Source organism: Marmota monax, unplaced genomic scaffold (assembly GCF_021218885.2).
Source record: "Marmota monax isolate L192 unplaced genomic scaffold, Marmota_monax_Labrador192_F-V1.1 WCK01_AAM20220418_F8-fsc00004, whole genome shotgun sequence".
Classification (NCBI taxonomy): Eukaryota; Metazoa; Chordata; class Mammalia; order Rodentia; family Sciuridae; genus Marmota; species Marmota monax.
Genome location: NW_026692881.1, coordinates 4,845,720 through 4,867,040, shown reverse-complemented (window position 1 = coordinate 4,867,040; position 21,321 = coordinate 4,845,720). Strand labels below are relative to the sequence as shown.

Below are 21,321 nucleotides of genomic sequence, written 5' to 3'. Positions count from 1 at the left end.
CACAATAAAATATTTAAAACAATAACTAATGAGAGCATAATTATAATAATAGTTAAGAAGTTATTATAATTATTAAATAGTAATTACAAATTAAATAGTTATTATTAAATAGTTATTACCATTATTAAGTCTAAAGGAAATATACTTGGAAAGAAAACTGTGGTGGGAAGTTGGAAGAGGGAGGAAGTACCCAGTAGCTGAGCCTCTGAGGCGGCATTTGCACTCAGGTTTGAAGAAGGGCTTTGTGGTCTAGGAGAGCATGTGTTTTCCTGTCATGGGCCACTTGGCTTTCATCCTGGTGGGTCAGTAAGTGTCCTCATGCAGGGTTACTGAGTCAGTTTTTCCCAGTTGGGATTTGGATCTGCAGTTACTCGCTGGCTACTCAGAATCGCACCCTGGCTAGGTTTTGGATACAGGGAGCCTGTGTGTACCCCAGCACAGGCTTACTCGGGGCTTTCCAGAAGGCGTGGAGGAAGGTTGCAGAGTAGGAGAAACTGATTTGTGAGCTTCACTTCCTCTGTTCCTAGGCAGGATGACTTCTGCAGGGCTCTCTGTGGGTGGGCTCTTCTTGGCTCCTCTCTTACTGGCGCAAGAAAACACACACCCTAGGAGTCAACTCCTATAGCTAGAATACATGTCCTGGCTTCTCTGCCCTGTCACTCACTCCATTTTATTTTTTCTGTAACCCTTGCTCTGCTCTGTTAATCTTCCTGCTACTTTTCCTCACTTGATACATAACATCAGAGGTTACCTGACTCTGCTCCCACCGGCCACTTTAGACCTGCAGACTGTTTTCTTATTGCCTGAAAATTGAGACTGCTTTTCTTCTCTAAAACATTTTAAAGTTAAAAGTGGGGGGAGAGACATGTGACAGAGTGTATGTATGTGGCTGTCAGAGCCCACCTATGTCCCTTTCTAAGAAGTTTACTGACCCCAGCATTATTGTGTTGCTTGGTTGATGGTGCTTGTCTCTCTCTACCTCAATAATCTGAGCTCCACAAGGTGGGAAGTTTGTGTTGCCCTATTCCTAGCTCCGGGGCCAGCCCTCACATAAACAGGTGCTCAGCAAATAGAATGATGAAAGAAGGAAGGCACGTGGAAAGCCTTGCACTGCATGGGTAAAGGCTGGTAGAGGAGGGAGACATGAGAGAACATGGGGGAGGAACCCTGGGGGAGAAACCCAGGAAGAGTGAAACTCGGCAGTGGATGCTTCATGGTGCTGAAAGATCCATGGGCAGATTGTGGAAGCCCAGCAAGTCAGGCTCAATTGCTTTGTGCAACATCATCTCTTGTAGAATCCAACATGAGACAGAAAGAGAAGACTGCTGGAATGATAGTAAACCCATCTGCTCACTGTAGTTAAGACAGCTTCAAATTATAGGGATGAACTTCCCCACCCTTCTGTGTCTTTTGAGCCACTCCACTATTTTCTTTTCTCCTTCAGAAAGAATAACAGGGCTTCAGGATTTAGATTTGTCAGGCTCATGATAGGGCATCCCCATAGTTGTTGAAATCTGTATTACATATACTGTATATTGATTCTGCTCTTGTTGCAAGTGTATTTATCTCCATTGCCAATGTAAATATTTCTGTTAACATGCAAAGATGTGTTTATAAATTCTGTATTATCGATTTTTCTCATGCTGCAAACACATTTATCTCTTTGTTAATGAAAATGTATCTAGGAAATAGTAAGATTGATTTATGGGGAAAGGTGTGGGAAGGGAGGGAGATGGGGCTGAGCTGGAGGGACTGTCCTTGGCTACAGCTGAAGGAGACCTTGTGGGACTTCTGGGAGATGCATGTGCAATGGGGGGAAACTGCATCAGAGTCAAGGAATGCTTGCAGAGTCCTTTTGCCAAGATAGTCTGATGTGCTCATAGGTGTCAGCTATGCTTTCAGCTAGAGGTGACCCCAAAATCAGCAATCCAGAGATAGAAGCAACCTCTATTGGTCCCAAACCCAGTTTTAGTAGAGCATAGTTGAATGAATATTGGTCCAAAGGTAAATTTGCAGGAGAGGGTAGGTTTTGCCATGGGAGGATTCCAACATCAGATGTTATTCAAAGTGAGAGGCATAGCAAACAGTGATGGGGTAAGCCTCACATGCCAATCCAGACTCAGCTGGGCTCCTGGGGGGCAATACTTTTGAAGCCATTCCTCCTGAGCAGTTTCTTTTCCAGATGTTCATTACTTTCCTAGGGAGGACTCTGAAGCAGTCCCATCATTTCCCATGAAACAAAGGTCTTGCCTGCCAGTGGAGTTTGGATGTCTCCATGCTCAGCCTAGGTTTAGACTTCCCAAGGTCATCATGTTACTTATCCTAGGTACCTAAAGTATGTGCTGTTAATAAGGCCACACACTATTAAATGCCAATAAGAAGCATTTGTATGTATCTTGATAGTGAGGTAGAAAAAGATGGATGGGCCTCAGCTTTCTTACTGAAGAGATAGGTGGCTCAATGGGGACATCTGATCCTAGAAAGTGAGTCACGCTGCCTGCTCACACCTTCTTCCATCAAGATGCAACCACCCCAGCCAGTATCCATAACTCTATCACATGGCCCTGATGATTCCATTTGGGCTACTTATTGGTAGTCTAACAGAGGAGCAGCATTTATTGAACATTGACTATGTGCTGGGTACATGCCTGTAATCATTAGTGTTTGCCAACCCTGTGAGATAGGTATGAATTATGAACACTAATACCTCAGTCATAGATAACTTGCCTCAGTCAGTGGGTCTGGATCCATTAGAATCACAGACTGATGAGTGCCAGCCTCAGAGTTTCCAATTCCATAGGTTTGGGTTAGGAGTCAAGAATGTGCATGTCTCGAAAGGACCCAGGTGTTAGTGAGACTACAGATCTGGGAACCACTTGGAGAACCACTGAAGTATGTCAAACAGATAAGGTGTTCAGAGTCAGGACCCTCATCCAGGTCTGCCAGTTTCCTAGACCTATTTAACTGGTAAAATTGCCAGTCTTTTTAATTGGTAAAAATTGCCCCATGATGTGTGTCCCACATGATCCGTATTTTCTCTGCACACCAGGGCCTTCTCTGGTAATCTCTTCTCTTCCTGGAATGCCCTACACCTTGGTTCTCTACCTGGCTGCTCCACCCATCCTTCTGGCTCAGCTTAACACCTCCTCTTTAAGAAGGCTTCCCCTAACTCTGGCCAAGGATTAACAGCTCCTCCTGTGTCTCTGGGAGCCCCATATGAACCTGTATTTCCATCCCACTTGTATTGTTTAATAATTTTGGTTGATTTCTCTATCATTCACCCATCTCCTGCTGCAAATCCTGTAGGATGCTCACTTTTTATCCACCTTCTAGGTGCCATTGTGCCTTATCTAGTAGACACTCAGAAATTATTGGGAAAATAACTGATGGAATGACTTTATTGGGTTGCAAGGTGTGCCCTATGCTTACAGAAACCCCACTTGTGATGGGCAGGTACATCCTTCATCTCCCTGAGGTGCGAGTGCCTGGATACATGTTAGCAGTTGTAGCTGAAGAGACGGGCTTCAGAGAAGTGCTGAATTTAGTGTGCTGCCATCACCACCTCCTCCTGGCCAAGCTTCTTTCGCTTTTTCGGATGGGCATCCTATCTGGCTTCAACATCTGTCTTCTGCTGACTGCCAGCATTGGCTTGGCAACCTGGATGGCTGGCTGTCCTTGCTCTCCTTTATTCTCCCCTGAAGCATGGTTTCCTTCCAAAACCATGTACTCTGACAAGAGGAAGACTGCCCAGGGAGAGGATGGCTTTGGTGTATGACTAGTTGGATCCTCTTTTCCAACCTCCCAGATAATCTTGCATAGGTTTATTCACCCTAAAATATTATGGTAGCACCCACTGTGTGTGGCTTATGCTAGTGAGCCTGGAAACCCTTTTTTAAAGAGGGAGTGTGCATCTGTGATAGAGATGTCTCTGCACAGTTTGTGTCTATGAGAGGTGATGGATCAGGCCATGGGGTCTTGGTGGTGAGACTGGGAGAGGAAGATCAAGATGATTTTCTGAGATGGGAACAATGAGCCTACTGGAATAGAAAGGGAAACAGCACCATAAACATTCGGGTTGCCTGCTTGTCATCCAGAGATGCTCCCCAAGCCTCTGGCCATGGGTGCTGTTGTGAATAAATACCAAGACTAGAGAGGAAATCTCCATTTCAAATGCATGGATGAAACAGGAGTGCAGAGCTCCCTGGCACTTATGCATTCATTCCATACTCAGGGAAACTGCAGTAATTTAGAGTAGTTCAGTATTTAGACTCAACTGTGTAATTCATCCTGATGTTTCCCATTCATCAAAGCCTTGTGTTTGTTTGTATTACCATGAGAAAAAATTTTTAAAATGTGGTAAAAAAAAAAAAATTCCCCTCCTTTCATTACAGGCAAATTACGACAGAGTTACAACCCTTGGGGCCCTTCAAGCAAAGGAACATCTTGCTTCAATTAGATATAAATAATGAACAATAATTAGAAAGATTCCTTCATCGAATTTGTTATGTTTCCTTTCATCCGCAATGTATTGAAATGAATTCTGAGCTCTGTTTTTGGGTCATGTAGCAGGAACTGAAGGAATGCTATGGGATGTGCCTCCAAAACAGGAGGAAACATTCCACTCACCACTGGCCCTTCTCTGTGCCAGCTAGGAAGGCAGCCATCAGAGCTGCATCCAGACCACAGATGCAAAGATGGGTTGCTTCAGCTCTAGTCTTCCCAATTCTTACAATCTACTGGGTACTCAGATGTATGGTGCTACCTGGGAATCATGGCTTCTGGTTTCCAAGCACTGACTGAATCAGGCACTGTTCTGAGAGCTGAAGACACATCCCATTTCATCTTCCTTGGTAACCCCCTGTTATTTAGGCTCTGCTTCTGTTCCTAATTTTAATATTTAGAGAACGAGGCACAGGGAGGCTGCAGTATTTGTAATGGTAGGGCTAGGAGGCAAGGCAGGTAGCTGGATTCCAGAGCCCCTGCTTGTCCTCTTTCTGGAATGCTCTCCTCGGAAATCCCAGTGATCTCATGCTACCTGAGAAGGCTCCAAGGTGTGGAGAAAGCAGAGGGATGTTAGGGATGGGGATGGCTTCCCACGGGGAAAGGCAGCAGCTGTGTCTTCAAGGGGCTCTTAGAAGAGAATAGGCGTATGATTGAGATAAAGGGATTTCAGGCAAAGGGAAGTTGGATGGCCTGGTGACATAGAAGGGGGGTGGGTGGCATTTCTCAATTTAAGATAGGCTCTGGTGCTGTGTGAGGGTGAAACATTTCCAGAGATGAGACTGGAAGATGGAGGGTTGTGTAGGTCAGGCTGGGAAGATGGGTTCTTCTCTTGGGAATGGTGACTCACTGAGATGTAGGGGTAGTGATGAGAGGGAGGAAGAGAGACTGAGACTTCTAGAAGAGAAATAAGTAAGGAGTGATCAGGTTGGAGCTTGGAGAGAACCTGGATCCCCATGGGGATTTCTGACTTTTGCAAATCTGTCTTGCATGTGACATCTTTAGCACACTGTGCTGGGTACTGCTCTTCCAGGGGTAAGTATGTACTTTGTACAAATTGGTTCTTCCTGCTCTGACTACAGACATTCTCGACTTAACAATGTTTCAACTTAGGGATTTTTGACTTTATGATGGTGTGAAAGTGATAAGCATTTGGTAGAAATTGCACTTTGAATTGTGAATTTGGACCTTTTCCTGGGCTAGTGGTACATGGTATGATCCTCTCTTAGGATGATGGGCAGCAGCAGGCACTGCAGCTCCCAATCATCCATGTGATCATGAGGGGAATCAGGGCTCTCTTGCCAGGATTTTTTGGTTACAGATATTCAATAAATTGCATGAAACATTCAATGCTTTATTCTAAAATAAGCTTTGTGTTAGATGATTTTGCTCAACTACAGGCTAATGTAAGTCTTCTGAGGGTGTTTAAGGTAGGCTAAGCTAAGCTGGGAGGGTAGGTATTAACACATTTTAAATTTAATGACATATTGAAACTAAGATGGGTTTATTGGGACAGACCCCCATCTTAATTTGAGGTGAATCTACATTTCTACTTCCAGAAAGAAGTCTCTTCTTCCATCCCCAGCTCAGATGTCTGTTCTCAGTTGGGGGGGTCTTCCTGATACGCTGTGCCCCTCCAGCCTGCACCTAACACAATGACCACCTCTCTTCCACCTATCCAGGCCCTCAGAAGTGTTTTGTCTAATCTTCACCATCTTTTAAATAATGCCGACATTTGAAAAGCATAAGGTGTCATGTAAAAATCCAGTTTTCTTTATATTTTGGAAAAACAGATTGGTAGAGGTTGGTGATCAAAGTCAATAACTGGCTGGAACCCCAGCCCATCTGCAAGCTTTGAAAGGGATGCTTTTTAATTGACCCAGCCTCATAGTATGTATCTGCCCCACACTAGCACCAAGTGTCAAGGACTAGTCATTGTCAGTCATTGTCATTGTCATGATCATCATGTCTTTCTGACATGGTTCTTTCCTGCCACAGCCTCTCTGGGCATTCAATTTCGAGACTTTCAGTAGTTAATGTCTTGTGTTGCCCTGACTCTTATGCTGTGATGATTTGTCTAGACACCTATTTCTATAGTTGGACTCTGAGCTTCCTGAGAGCAGGAATCATGTCTACCTATTTTATTCCTCAAGCTCAGTGCAGGAACTGGCTTTATATGATAGTACTGAATTAATCTGCACAAAGGACACATACCTATGATATACTGAAGCCAGGCAAGTCGTGCTCTAGGCTGAGGGACTTGTGCTATTGGACATTGGGTGGAGGAATGTGGACTGTGGAACATGGTGGGGCTTAGAATTCAAGAGGGTTTTACAGCCCATTTATATCCCTGTGGTGTGCAGTGTGCAGCATGGACCCATGCTTTGCTGCCTTTCTACATTTCAGGACATTCCAGGACCTGTCCAAACAAGTGGAGATATCATATGGCACCGTCCGGGATTCTGCTGTCTATGAGTACTTCCGAGCCAAGGGCACCAATCCCCTGGAACAGGACAGCACATTTGCTGAGCTCTGGAGGACCATCAGCAAGAATGGAGGGGCTGACAACTGTGTGTCCAATCCCTCAGAAGGCATCAGGAAGGTAGGCAGGAGTTGGTGCCTGGGCATATGTGCTGTGATGGGGTATGGTGTGGCTATCCCTGAAGCCAGATGTACCTGCCTAGAGGCCTTTGAATAGCACTGTTATCTACAAGGCAATCCATCATCATATTCTCTAGGTAGATGCCTGTTCTTGGCTGCAGAAGCAGAGGGGCTGCTTAGTAGGAACCTTCTGAGTTGCTAAGGGATGCTGGTCAGAGGGGAGTAGGCATTTTACCCACAGCCCTGGACCTCTCTCCTCATGGACTCAAGGGATTGTAGTACACAGGTACCTGCCCATCACAGGTGAGAGCACTTGGCAAAAGCAGAAGCAGAGTATTGAGTGAAAGGTGGAGGGAGTGAGGGGAGGAGCTGCAGGAGAGGTGGGCACACGGTCAGCCAGGGTATTGGGATAGTGAAGAACACACACAGGGTAAGGGCTGGCAAGTAGGCTGGGCTTGTCTTCATGGTTGTGCTGTCAAGAAGAGGTGTGCTTGGAGGTAGCATTAAGGACAGCAAGCCTGACATGGAGCATACACTGGGCAGAACCTCTGGGGAACAAGTGGGAAGAGGGCAGAGCCAGAGAAGAAGGGTGATAAAGGTCATCACCCTTTTCAGCAGTGCATACAACTTTGCTCCTTTATTTCAGTTGCTTTCCTACAATAAACTTCATTAAACATTATTATCCCATAATACAAATAAGGATCAGAGATACAGTCAGACTTCTAGTTAGTCTCTGACTCCTTGACTCCTCGGGGTCCAAGCTGAGGTTTTGGCACTCATCTGCCACATGCTTCTGAGTAGTCCTTGAAGGTCAATGAAGAGGAAGGAGGTAGGATGAAGGCAAGTGTCATAAGGATGATGCTGATGGAGGCATCCTTCTGTCCAGGCACTCCCAACATGAGGTGGCTGAAGTCATTCATGAGGAGTCCAGAAAATATATGAAGCCTTGGGGCGAGCATTGTAGCTACTCCCTACTCAGCTGCCTCAGTGTCACCTCTCATTCTTACTCCATGCTATGCTCTCCCAACCTCTGAGGAAACTTTTCTCATATACTGTCTGTCTGTATCTCTCTCTGTGTGTGTGTGTGTGTGTGTGTGTGTGTGTGTGTGTGTTTAGTCTGTCTGTCTATCTCTCTCTCTTATGCTTCCCTCCACTCAGTGACTATCTGACCTTATTGCTTCTAAGAACAGCTTGGGGAAAATTTGGGGGTCACCAGGGCTCACTGCCCTGCTCTTTAAGAGGAAAAGTGTCCTAGCAAACTGCTAGCCCCTCCTTCCCAAGAGAGCTTCAGGGTATCCAGAGTACAGGGCCTGAGGCTTGACTGGGAAGCTCATGGGTATCAGGGTGGAGTGTGGCCTCAGTTCTATGGGTCCTGGGACTGGGAACAGGTTCTCAAGTAGTCATTGTTTGAGGGACTTCTCCTTATTGTTTAGCTGTGTTGAATAGCAGAATGTGTCTGGGCTTTAGAGACTGACATATTTGAGTGTGAATCCCAATTCTACAACTCACCAACAGTGTGAATGGAACATGCTTTTCTCCCTGTCTGGGGCTTCTTAAGAGTTGAAAGAAGCCTGGGCAATTTCCTTTTGGAGGGTCTCCTTAAAGACATATATATATATATATATATATATATATATATATATATATATATATTAGATATTTATATATAAATATATAAAAATGTTATACTTTTGAATGTTTACATTTAGCCAGAGTGATATGATTCAATGTACTGTGATATTCTCATGCTCACAAGATTTATTAGACCCTCTTAATTCTCAGTGCAGCACAAAAGATGGCTCTCTAGTCTAGAGCTGCAGGTTCTCCTTTCTTCCCTGACAGTGAGTCTTTGTAGTTGTAGGTGACCTCATTTAGAGACAGTGAACACAAAGTTGATTGAAGCCTTTTGCAAGTGTGAGGCCTAGGCCGAATGGGCTTTGAGTTCCCTCTTCCAGCCTTCTTTATCTCAGAGAAAGCCTATACTCCATCCACAGAGGATCTTATGAAGATTCATTGCAACTTGCTACAAGAAAAAAAAAAAAAAAACACAACACTTCTTTGGAAAGTTAGATACTTTAAAGAGGGGACATATACAACACATATAACCAATATTCAATTAATATCAAGAATATATCATGAACTTATAAATCAGTAAGAAAAACTCAAACAATTTAATAAAAAAATGGGCAAAAGATTTGCACAGGCCTTTCACAGAAAAGGCAATACATACGGCTGCTAATCATAGAAAGAGATGCTCCAAGTCATTAGTGATCTGCTAATGCAAATCAAGACCATAAAGATATATCATTTTACACCAATTAGACTGGCATAAAATGAGAGGTGGTGAAGAGGATGTGGAGTAACAGGTGCTTAATTGCTGGTGGGAGTGTATTCAGTACAACTACTTTCAAAAAGAGTTTGTCATTCTCTTATAAAATAGAATATTGTGTACCTTACAGCCCAGCAATTCAAATCCTGTGTATTCACCCAAAATAAATGTCTACATGCACTCCTGGAGACAAAAAAAAAAGTAGCATTGCTTATAGAGCCAAAACCCTGGAGGTGATCCAAATGACCATTAACAGCGTGAAAAATATTATATGCAATGAAATGAATGAACTACAGCTGCATTGAATAATATGGATGAATCTTAGCAGAATAATATTGAGCAAAAACTCATGATAGGCCATTTCATATGGGTTAACTAATAAAAAATAACGTACACTATCACACCCTTTTAAAAATGTATAAAACACCCTCACACACACATCCACAGTAATGATAAAATACAAGATTCACCATAGTGGTTGCTCCAGATGGGATATGCTGAGCAACAGGAAGAAAGAAACATATTGTTGGATGTAAGTCAGAGTCAGTATTAGGTTTAGACTAGCAGGGGTTTTATTTTTATTTTTCATTTCTCATTTCTCATTATGATAAGTAGTAAATGATTTATTTATACAAGAGGGACATGCCTGCACAAATGGACAGATGCCTTAAAGCAAGTGTTGTGATTAATACCATTTTGTGCATCTACCTGCTTTACCAAATAAATAAACCTAGACCAAGTCGGGCGGAGTTTGGCTCCCTGTGCAAGCCATCCCTTTTCTCTTTTGCAAGATCTACATGCCTGCCCTGGTTACTTGAGAAAGGTAAACATACAGCATTAAGCTCCCACCTAGAGGTTGATAAATCTGGAGTCGGGTCATCTGGTAAATGCCTCCTTCTCATCCTGCTCGCCCCTGGTTTCTTGATGTCACATCAGAAATTTATCACCATCTGGTGGTATTTAGGATCTCACTGAATTAAAAAAAGGATATATTTTATACTGAATAAGTCAGTATAAAAGTAAATAATGAAGGATGCAAATAAAGGACTCCTTACCAATACCTATAGCTTCCTGATGCAGCATCTGATCTCTTTCAGTTCATAGGAAGTGTTCCTTTTACGACATAATCATTTTATATACCCTGACCTGGCTTTGAGGTCACAGACTTTTCTCTTGCATTTGAATCTCCAAGGAAAACCATGACTCCCAGCACTAGACAAATGTTAAGGATTTTATAACTAGTGTCATAAAAGCAAGTTTATAGTATTGTCAGAAAATGAAGTGTACTGCATTTTTTTTAATTAGAAAAAGTTCTTGGATGTATTCTAGAATCTTCCTTCCTCATGAGCTACTGGACTGAAATGCTTCCTCTCTCCTTTGTCTATAGAGCTGTCCCTCCCAGCATCCCCAGGTAATAGAGTCAACCATCTTATAAGTTCCTGTGCAGCCTGAGTAAACCAGACTGGAGATGGTCATTCCCTAAGTGAGGACAATGACTTAAATCCAGAAACCAGAAAGAAAAAGCCAGCCAGTGGGAAAATGGGCTTGAGCCTAATATTTCAGGTAGAAGCAGTCTCTCCAAATCTCAGAGCCTGCTTCTGTGCAGTGCAGGCATCCTGGCAAAGATGAAGAGCTACCCACCATGGGACTTCTGGAAAATTCTTTAGCCACAGAAGGACAATCGCACTTCTAATTTTCAATGGCTCTTTGGTGACTCTGTCCCTCAGTGTGTTTCTGCTTCTTTGCATAGTCTGCACTTGTACTTTTATTTTCCTTCCACTTTCACACCAAAGTAGCAAGATATGTGCCTGGCTTTCATTTTAAAAAGCCTTTCCTTCCTTCCATGTGTCATAGCAAAGATAATTTAAGTATGTGATTTTATCTTTTGATTTCCAAATTATTAAAATTATCAATTGGGAGAAACTGTGAAATACAGATTGAGCTGGAAGTGGTTCAAATTTGTATGATAATAACTGTGTCACATGAAATCAGACTTTAATTCTGCTGGTGGGTTTTTTCTTTTCTTTCTTTCTTTCTTTTTTTCTTGTAGCTTGATCAACTCTATCAAGTAAAACCCAGCATAACCCAATTTCTGTGCAGTGCCAAGCCGACCTGGACTACCAATTGATTAAGCTTTTCCATAAATCAGACCTAATATTTAATAACATTGTCAACTAGAATATAGTGTTAATAGTTTAAATGTCAATCTTTACAGCTCATTGAGCTCTTTGAATAAATAGATGAGTAGCTTGTCTCAGACCCTGTGGCTAGAGATAGTATTTTTCAGAAGGAAGTAGCTTTTGAGACCAGCAGTCTTCACAGAGGATGGTTTTTTCCACTCAGTGAATATCGCTGAGGTCATAAAGTGTGAATGCAAATGCAGAGAAAAAACGGGCCCACAAATCTTATTTGTTTCCACCACCGATCTAACGCTTGCCCTGGCACCACCTCTCCTCACCAGCATTTGTTCCCAACCTCTTCCTTTCTGCTCCATGAGGAAGGCTTCTTTCATTGCCCACAATCACTGCTGAGTGTCAGGGACAGTGTTTGTGGCAGGAACAGTGGTCCTGGAAGGACTGCAGTCTTCCAAGGAAAGATAGGAACTTCAGTTCCCCATTAGCACCCTCCATTTGAAAGGAGTGTGGCGTGGAGGATGGCCTTGTGTTAGGCAGCACCTGGAGTGGCATCTGGGAGTTCTATTGAGAAGGGGAGAGGTCTACATGGGATGGTACTTCTTTGTGTTTGGGGGAGTTCTTGATTCAAAGATCAGGAAGGTTTGTCCCAGATAATGGGAAGGGTACAGTTCTGACCCCTCAGCAGCTTTCTGCAGTGGAGACAACAGCAGTGCTCAGTGGCAGTGTGTCTCAAGACCCAAGTTTCATCCTTTCTCTGCTTCCAAATCAATGTGGTTTGGGGATTCCATAGCCTCTTTCCTTCCCAGCCATTCATGTCAGGTAGTCTTTCGTCCTATACCTTTGGTACCTGCTTAAAAGCACTGTTTCCATTTTACAGATTGATGGTCCCTTCTCTTTATTGATTCATTTATTTATTCACATATTCATCCATTCAAGAAATATAGTTTCAGTCGTTTTTTGCCTAAGAGTTAGGAAATGTGAGTTTAAATTCCACATTCAACCTGATTTGATCTATGGCTTTGAGCAAGTAAATTCACCTTTCTGAACCATCTGTGAGACTTCAGAAAAGCCTGCCCAGCTTAGATATGAGTTTACTAATGCATAAAGTCGAAAGCATCCAGTGTGGATTGCAGCCTAAGGTATGCATTCAGTAGATATCAGCACACTGTCTTAGCATCTACCATATGTTCAGAAAATAAGATCAAAGGAAACAAATGGCATTTAGTGTTTTCATTCAATATTGTTGACATACAGTAAGAAGCACACATTTAAAGTTGGCATCTCATGAGTTTAGACAGTTACATACAGTTGTATAATCAACCCCCCAAATAAGGTATGGAACCTTTGAAATTTCCTTCTCTTTCTAGACACCCAACCCCCCACCCTGAGGCAAGCACAGGTGTCCAGCCACACAGATTAAGTTTACCCATTCTTGTTGTTCACATAAATGGACTATATAGAATAGATGTATCTGTGTTTGGCTTGTTTCACTCAACAAAATGTCTATGACATTTACCCGTGAAGTTGTGGATATCAATATTATACTATGTTTTTCCTTTCCTTTTTTTTCCTTGAGTAATATTCCATTTTAAGAATAAATCTCTAGCAAGAGTCTATCCCAAAATACAAAGGAATGGGAATATAGTTTAGAGGTAAAACAACCCTGGGCTCAATCCCCAATATAAAAATATTAAAAAGAAAAAAAAGAAATCTTAATTTGTTTATTCTCTAATTAATGCATATTTTCATTATGAATAAAACAGTATGAATATTCTTCTACAAGTCCTGTGTAGAGATATGTTTCCATTTTTGCTAAATACAAAAGGGTGGAATTCCTGGGCAGTAGGGTGGATGGCGGTAGGGTAGATGTGTCTTCAATGTGGTGTGAAAGTGCCCTTCAATGTGGTGTGAAAGTACCTCCCATGTGGTCATGCTATTTAACCCTCCAGCTTGTAATACACTGCTTATGTAACTGTAAGTCCCAGTTACTGGGCGTCCCAAGCAACATTGGCATCGCCAGTCTTGGAATGCCTTAATTGTAGCCAATTTTAACTTTTTGGCAAAATTATAGCCAGCTGAGTGAGTGTGAACAGATAACCTCATCATTGTTTTAATTTGGTAACTGGGGATATTGAGAACTTCATGTACTTATTGACCATTCATATATCTTCTTTCAGAATGTGAGCTTCAGTCTAATTTTACAAATTCACCAAATCTTTTTCTTTGCTGATTTATATGAGTTTTTAATATATTCTGGATGTAAGTCCTTGATGAAATATAAGTATTGCAAATACAATTCTCAGTCCGTAATTTGCCCATTTGTTTTCCTAATGGTGTCTTTTGAGAAGTAGAAATTTTTAATTTTGATAACAAACTATATATCAATTTTTCTTTTCTTTTATGGTGAATACTTTTTGTGTCCTGCCTAAAAGTTTTACCTAATCTGAGTTCACAAGTTTTTTTTTCCAGAAGTTCTTACATTTAGTTTTTATGGTGGTTCTGAAATTAATATTGCATCTGGAATGAAGAATTGATCCTGGTTCACTTATTTCTATATACACGTGTGCAATTGAGCTACCATCATTTGTTCAAATTTCCTGTACTTACTTGAAAAATAGATGAGTTAACTTGATTGTAAATCAACAGGTAGATATGCACTAGTCTATTTCTGGATGCTCTACTGCTTCATTAATCTGCCTATTGTTATGACAATACAAAGCAGATCATAGTAGTTTTATAATAATTTCTTAAGTTAGGTAGTATCAGTCTTCCAGCTGTGTTCTTCTTTTACAAGATTGTTTGGGCAACTATAGATCCTTTGCATTTCCATTTAAATTTTAGAATCGCCTTGCCACTTGCTTTAGAAAACAAACTATTGCATTTTGATAGTTATTACATTTAACATGCAGATAATTAGAGGGAAAATTAATATTTTTATAATACTGAATCTTCTGATCCAAGAACACAGTTTTTATATCCAAGGAAACTTAATTGACTTCATTAATTTTTGCTGTTATTTTTATATTTTATTGATCTCAGTTTTATGTCAAAAATATTTCCCTCTATTTACTTTGGTTATAATTTGCTCTTACCTATAGCATTTTAATGTTAGTGCTTAGATAATTCATTTTATACTTGTTTTCGTCCTTTATATAGAAATCAGAGCTATACATTTACCTCTAAGCACCATTTTATAGCTCCATTGTTTGAATTTTGTATGATGTGTTTTCATTCTCAGCTCAAAATATGAAGTCTCTAAAAATAACGATAATACATTACGCATTTCAAAAAAGCCAGAAGCAAGGATTTTCCAAGTTTTCACCATAAAGAAATGATGTTTGAGGACATAAATATGTTTAACCTGATTTAAAAATTACACAATGTATACATGTATCCAACATTACATGGGACACCCATTAATTTGTATAATTTTTAGATTTTTATGTATCAGTTAAAATAAATTAAAAACAAAACAGAAATATTAAACAGTTTTTTAAAAAATGAAGTCTCAGACAATTTTTCTTCATGGTATCCCTATTGAGTTCTGGAGGATGGCAAATGGCTGTGGTTGAATGTGGCAAAGCATATGGAGTGGCTAGGGTTGTGGCTCGGTGGTAAAATGTTTGCTTAGCACATGTGAGCCACTGGGTTCAATCGTAAGCACTGCATAAAATAAATAAATAAAATAAAGGTATGTGTCCACTTACAACTAAAAATTAAAAAAAAATTTTAAAAAGCACATGGGGGCACAGAGTGGGGAATTATCCACCTTGTGAGATTGGAGGCGCCCTTTGATGATTCCACCATGTACACACATATTCCATATGCCTATTTGTCCTTTCTGTTTTGAAGATAAAAGTATGAGCATATGAAAGAAAAGTTCTAAGCTGGAAATGAAGTATACAAAAAGATAATGGAGATAGCAGGGGTAGAAAAGACAGCTGAGTTCCATGTGGACAAAACCCAGGTGTGTTTCCACTAAATATATAGTTTGGCTTTCAGGAGAAGGAGGACAGTAATATTTTCATTGCTTTGCAATTGTCTTCTAGGTTCTAGATGCTGTGGACAAGTAAATGTGGCGGAGCCCTCTTCACATGCTTAAACTGTGCTCTAGCCCAACTCCAAATACACTTAAATGTCCCCCAATCCATTTGCACTGTTAAAATAAAAAGCAGTTTGAGGGAAAAAAGTCTTTAGGCTATATGTTTATAATTTACATGTAATATGTAACCATTAAGAAAAGCTTAAAATATTCCAGAAAGTAAAAACATTAAAAAAATCAAAAGAAATCCAATTAACATCTCTTTTTCCCCCTCTACCTAAATGCAATTCTGGGAATTCTTTTGCATGTTTATGTCTAGTCTTTTTTAAAATTTCTGTGAAAGTTTTCTATAATTATGATGTCATAGAAAATATATTTTATACTTCATTTTTCTGACACTGTTGTAAGACTTAAAAAAATCATTTAGTGGCTAACTAATACATCAAGTAAATCTAAACTAATTTACCTAAGCATTCCCTTTTTGATTGTCATTGGGTCATTTCCAAAAACATAAATAACAGTGTAAGGAATTCAGTTTCTACTTATATTTGTTTAGGTCTAATTCCTAAAACTGGAATTTGATGACAAAAAGGATATAAATGTTTATAATTCTTGACAAAACATTACTGAGTATTATCAAAAGCAGGGCTTTGAATGAGTTACATTCTTGTGTTTGAAATTTAAAAAAAAATTCAGATTTCAGTGTTTTGTTTTTTATCCTCCCATCAAATCCTTGTGATTCACATTTAGGAGAAACTATTGTACGAATTGGTATTGTCTTCTTCTCTTCTCATGTCCTTCATTGTATTTCTTTCTTTCTCTTTCTCTTCACATATATACATATGTATTTGTGTATGTCTGTATTTTTGCCTCAATTTACTTTAATATTGTTAGAACTTGAGTAGAGCTAAAAATAATTTTCTTTTCCAGCTTTTTTATGTTGGCCCATATTAGACATTGCCTTCAGAAATTGTGAAATATAAATTGGGGTGAGTTTGAGGAAATAGAGTAAGATTGTGATTACAAGTCTTCCACTCTTCAATGTGGAGTGATGCACAGAAAACTTTAAGTAACATATTTCTGCAGTGATTCGCTATTTGAAATATCAGGTCTTTGTCAACTCATTTACTAGTTCTGAGCTCAGCTAATACATAAAAGTGGACTTGACTCAGTCTAAAATTGAGTTACAATTGATGTCAGGTCAAGGAGAAGATGAAGGCTGATTAGGGGCTGGGTGTTATCCTTTCTTTCCTTGCTTTACCAAGGGTTTTCTTTCCCTCTCTTGGGGACTTGTGTCCATGTCTGGACAACGGGAAGTTTAATTTAATTGTAATGGGCTACTTTAGAAAGGCCAGGGATGGATCCGATGTGGGTTAAGTTTCTCCCACTCATTAGGTCAATTGCAATTGCTCATTGATGAGGAAACTGAGGTCCCAAGAGGGGCAAGGACTTGCTAGCATTTGAGCCCGAGTCAGTACCAGACCCAAGATTTGAACTTGGGACTTTTCCTATACCAGCACCCTTATCCTTATCCTTTGAATCTGTAGAAATGGAGAAGTGGTGCCGTCAGAGTGAAGCCTAAGCTGTGCCTGTCAGCCACTCACACATACTCTAGTTGCAGGACCCTGAGAGGTATCTTCTTACCTTTATGCTCACAGTTTGTAGCATCACCTGTATTTGGTCTGTCAAGCTGGTTGCTGGCAATCCCAAAGCTTTGTTGGAAATACTCACTTCCCCTGAGTTTTCCTGTACTTCCCTGCTGTGCATCCCAGAGCACAGTTTCACTAGATGTCATCTCAGTGCCCTGCTCTATCTGTCACAGTCCAGTTAGACTTGGAGCTCCTCTGAGGTGGAAGCTGCCTTTTATTTATTTGTCTGTCCCCTGGCATGACCTTGGGCAGGGGATGGCATGGGGATAGAGTACATGGGCAATCAAAACCTCTTATCCTTTAACAAAAATCAAACAAAATAAATGTTTAACAAATAAGAAATGAAAATGAGTGGGAAATGAGCCATGAGCGTCTATCTTTTTTTTAAGAGAAAGAATTTTTTAATATTTATTTTTAGTTCTCGGCGGACACAACATCTTTGTTTGTATGTGGTGCTGAGGATCGAACCCGGGCCACACGCATGCCAGGCGAGTGCGCTACCGCTTGAGCCACATCCCCAGCCCAAGCCTCTATCTTAAGTAAATGAGCAGGGTTGCTGGGGTCCATTTGCAAGGACAGCAAGAGGGGTGAGGACTGGAGGAGAGGACAGGAGAACTGTGTCCTGGGCCTTGGGGTTTTTGTCAGTCTCTCTGGAGCTTACCATACAATTGACTAAGTTGGCCCATGAATAACCCCTTACTGTTTAATTCTGTTTGATGGTGATTGGTTTGGGATAATACAGTCCAAAGATCAAGGAAAGCCCCCTCTGAGCCTCCCTTATTAAATTACTTCTCTTTGGGTTTTGAGTATTGCCAAGCAAATCTCGTTATGAATTCTTCAATTACTTTCTTCTGCGATTTTCATAATTTGGTAGGGTAAGCTCTGGACTCAAACCAATATCCGTGCCATCGTGCTAACTTTCATTATTTTCAAGCTCCTCATTAGAGAGAGTGGGAAGATGTTGACTCCCCCTAACTCTGATTTTATTTTGTCAGATTTCCTCTGCCCTATAATTTGCTTTGTACCCAGGTCCGATATGCTTCACCTTAGCTCTGGCTATAAATGTGGGCTGATTCCAATCTATTTGTTCCACTGAATATTATTGCTTTGAATTTTATGACTGAAGTTTTTACATTTTGAGGGGAATTGTTTTGTTATTTGATTACATTAAAACCAAGAAGCGATTGCTGATGAAAACAATTTTGATTTATTGCGTCAGCCGTTTTTGCTTAGCTTATTTTTTTAAAATTTCCATTTTGTTGGCATAATGTTGTTTGTCCAGGAAACAAAAGAGAGAAGGAGTGGCCTCCATGACATCTATAAAGAAATGGGCATGTGTGTGGCGTTGTGTTTACGCACTCACTCTCCACATGGAGGGCATTTTATGATATTTGCATCTTGCAGATAAGGGTTGCCAAACTCCAAAGAGTTAACCCATTTGACCACAGATCATCCAACTCTTTCTAACATCCTTCTGTTTTGTTTTTATTGCTCCTATTATTATTATTGTCATGATAATAATGGTTGACCTGTTAATGAAAATCCTTGGCATTTGGTATTTCTAACATGTGAAGAGTCTTCACATGGAAGAGGACTTGGAATTACCCTGAATGGCCCAGGTTCCATACCTCCATTTGTAAGGGTAAAAGAAATTGAAGTTAAAGCATAAAAGTTAAAGGGTAAAAGACCAGGTGTTGTAAAGTTTCTAAGCTGCAAGGTCTGAGTTAAAATGTAAAGGATTAGGTATTGTTAGGTTTCTATGCTACCTGCAAAACCTGAAATTTCTGTAGCTGTTAAGACAATGCTTGTAACTGCCCAGTAAATATTTCCCCTGACTATTTGGTTGTTTAATAACTGAAGGGCTCTGTGTAACTGGTCACGTAGTCATTTAGGCCCTAAACCAATCAGTTTGAATGTGTACTATCCTTAGGAATGACCTATCACTCCAGCCTGACCTATTCCCGCCAATGAATGAACTAATCATGTTTAGGAGTTGTTGTTCAATTTTCCCGCGCCTCATGATGATTTGTTCTGATGTATACAAAGCCCTCCGCCCTCCCCAAAAAGTGTACTTAAGCAGTGCTCAGCCCCTGCTCGGGGCTCTGGGCTGCTTTCCCTTCTTGAGTGGGCACGGAGCCCCAGCATGCTGGTTCAATAAATCCCCTTCTGACAATTGCATGAGTGGTCACTTGGTGGTCTCTTTCTCCGACGCTTCGCCTGACCCTTACACATTAGTTAGTGGGGAATGAGATGAAGACAACTTTCAAGAAACTGCAAAGACTTCAGTGTTCCTGGGCTGTGCGGTAAGGCCTCCATCAGGGCAGGGTTTGATCTAGTGCCCTGCCAGGCCCTTCTAGTGGTGAACTTTATGATTCCCCCACTTGACAGCTGTAAGTCCTAACAGGTAGATCCCAGAGCTTATCTAGCTGTGTAGGTTGGCAGTCCCTTTGGATCTTTTTTGGTCAGAGTGTGACTTGTTTGTAGCTTTTCAGTGTGCTGTAAGTCTGTAGTGTAAGCTCCGTCTCTCAAGGATGACATTTTAGCAAAGGCCATAAAAGAATACTTAGCCACCAGTGGAGTTAGAGAAGGATGCTCTTCAACATAAACCCCTGGAGGTGGCCTCCCAGCCCATTAAGGGATATTCTTTAATATCAATTTGAGCTCATGAAATTTTGCTGCTTCTCTCTCCTTTCAGGATGTCAGAGTTTTAATTCCCAACAACCCTTTATGACAAGAGAGACATTAAGTGGAGGTTGATTCAGATGGCAAAACCACCCTGGCCTCGGGGTGTAATTTCATGGGTCTCGCTTGAACTTTATCTCAACAAAGTCAAATGCTCATTTTGGAAAACCGAGTGTAGTTCGGTTTGGTTCTTATCTATCTATCATTTGCTGGTGTTATGGTTTGGATGTGAGGTGTCCCTCAAAAGCTCATGTGTGAGACAATGCAAGAAGGTTTAGAGGAGAAATTATTGGGTTAGGAGAGCCTTCATCCAGTCAGTGAATTAATCCTATAATAGGTATAACTGAGCAGTAACTGAAGGTTGGAGGTGGTGGGTCATTGGGGGCATACCTTTGGGGTACATATTTTGTATCTGATGAGTGAGTGGACTCTCTCTCTCTCTCTCTCTCTCTCTCTCTCTCTCTCTCTCTCTCTGCTTTCTGGTCATCATGTAAGCTACTTCCCTCTGCCATATTCTTTCACATGGTATTCTGCTTCATCTCAAGCCCCAAGAAATGGAGGTGGCCTTTTAGGTACTGAGACCTTTGAAACCATGAGCCCCTAAACTTTTTCTCCCCTAAAATTATTCTTTTCGTGTCTTTTAGTCACAGCAGTGAAAAAGTTGACTAAAACAGAAACTGGTACCTGTACCAGGAGTGGGGTCATTGCGGTGATTAACCTGACCATATGGTTCATAAGCTTTTGGAGCCTCTTGAAACTGGTGGGAAGGATTTTGAGATATTTAGCAGTGTAAGCTGGAAATGCTTTAGATTGTTGTAAGTGGAGCTTAATGGGCAATTCTGGTGGCAGCTCAGAATACGAGAATGCCAACAGGACTGTGCACAGTAAAGACAGGGCTTGTGAGGTTTTAGAGGAAAAGGAGGACACTATTGATTATTGGAATAGAGGCCATTTGTGTTGTATATTGGCTGAGAAGTGGTCTGCATTTTGCCTGTGTTCTAAGACTTTCTGTGTGGCTGTTTTTAAAAGAGATGGATTTCTTCATCTGGCAGAAGAAATTTCTAGACAGCATAGCATTCAGACAGGGCCATGGATATTGCTGATGGCTTTTAGCCAAGTTTATTGTGATATTCAGGAACAAAAAAGAGAGCAGAAACATTTGAAAAACTTGGACTTGAAAGGTGTGAGTAAACGTGGGGCAAAGAAAGTTGCAGTTGTTAAAGACATTACTGCCACTAAAGAAATGGTAGACTTTGCTTGGAGACAAGAAAGATGGCTCCAGGGCATATCAGGAGCTGGTAAGACCCCACCGTCTCAGGCTCAAGAGAGTAAAAGTAAAAATTCTCTTGAGAAGAGACCAGTGGTACATCCTTCTTAGGGCCT

The 21,321-nt window shown here is 41.0% G+C and overlaps 1 protein-coding gene across 2 annotated transcripts in view; it reads left to right on the top strand.

The window, feature by feature from the left end:
- The window catches only part of Grid1 (glutamate ionotropic receptor delta type subunit 1), a 719,927-nt gene that overhangs the window by 666,041 nt on the left and 32,565 nt on the right, over positions 1 to 21,321 (top strand). For both annotated transcript variants that reach the window (XM_046450257.2, XM_058581047.1), the window contains one exon: positions 6,907 to 7,102. In XM_046450257.2, coding sequence (XP_046306213.1) covers positions 6,907 to 7,102 — 196 coding nt within the window. The remainder of the gene's footprint in view (positions 1 to 6,906; positions 7,103 to 21,321) is intronic.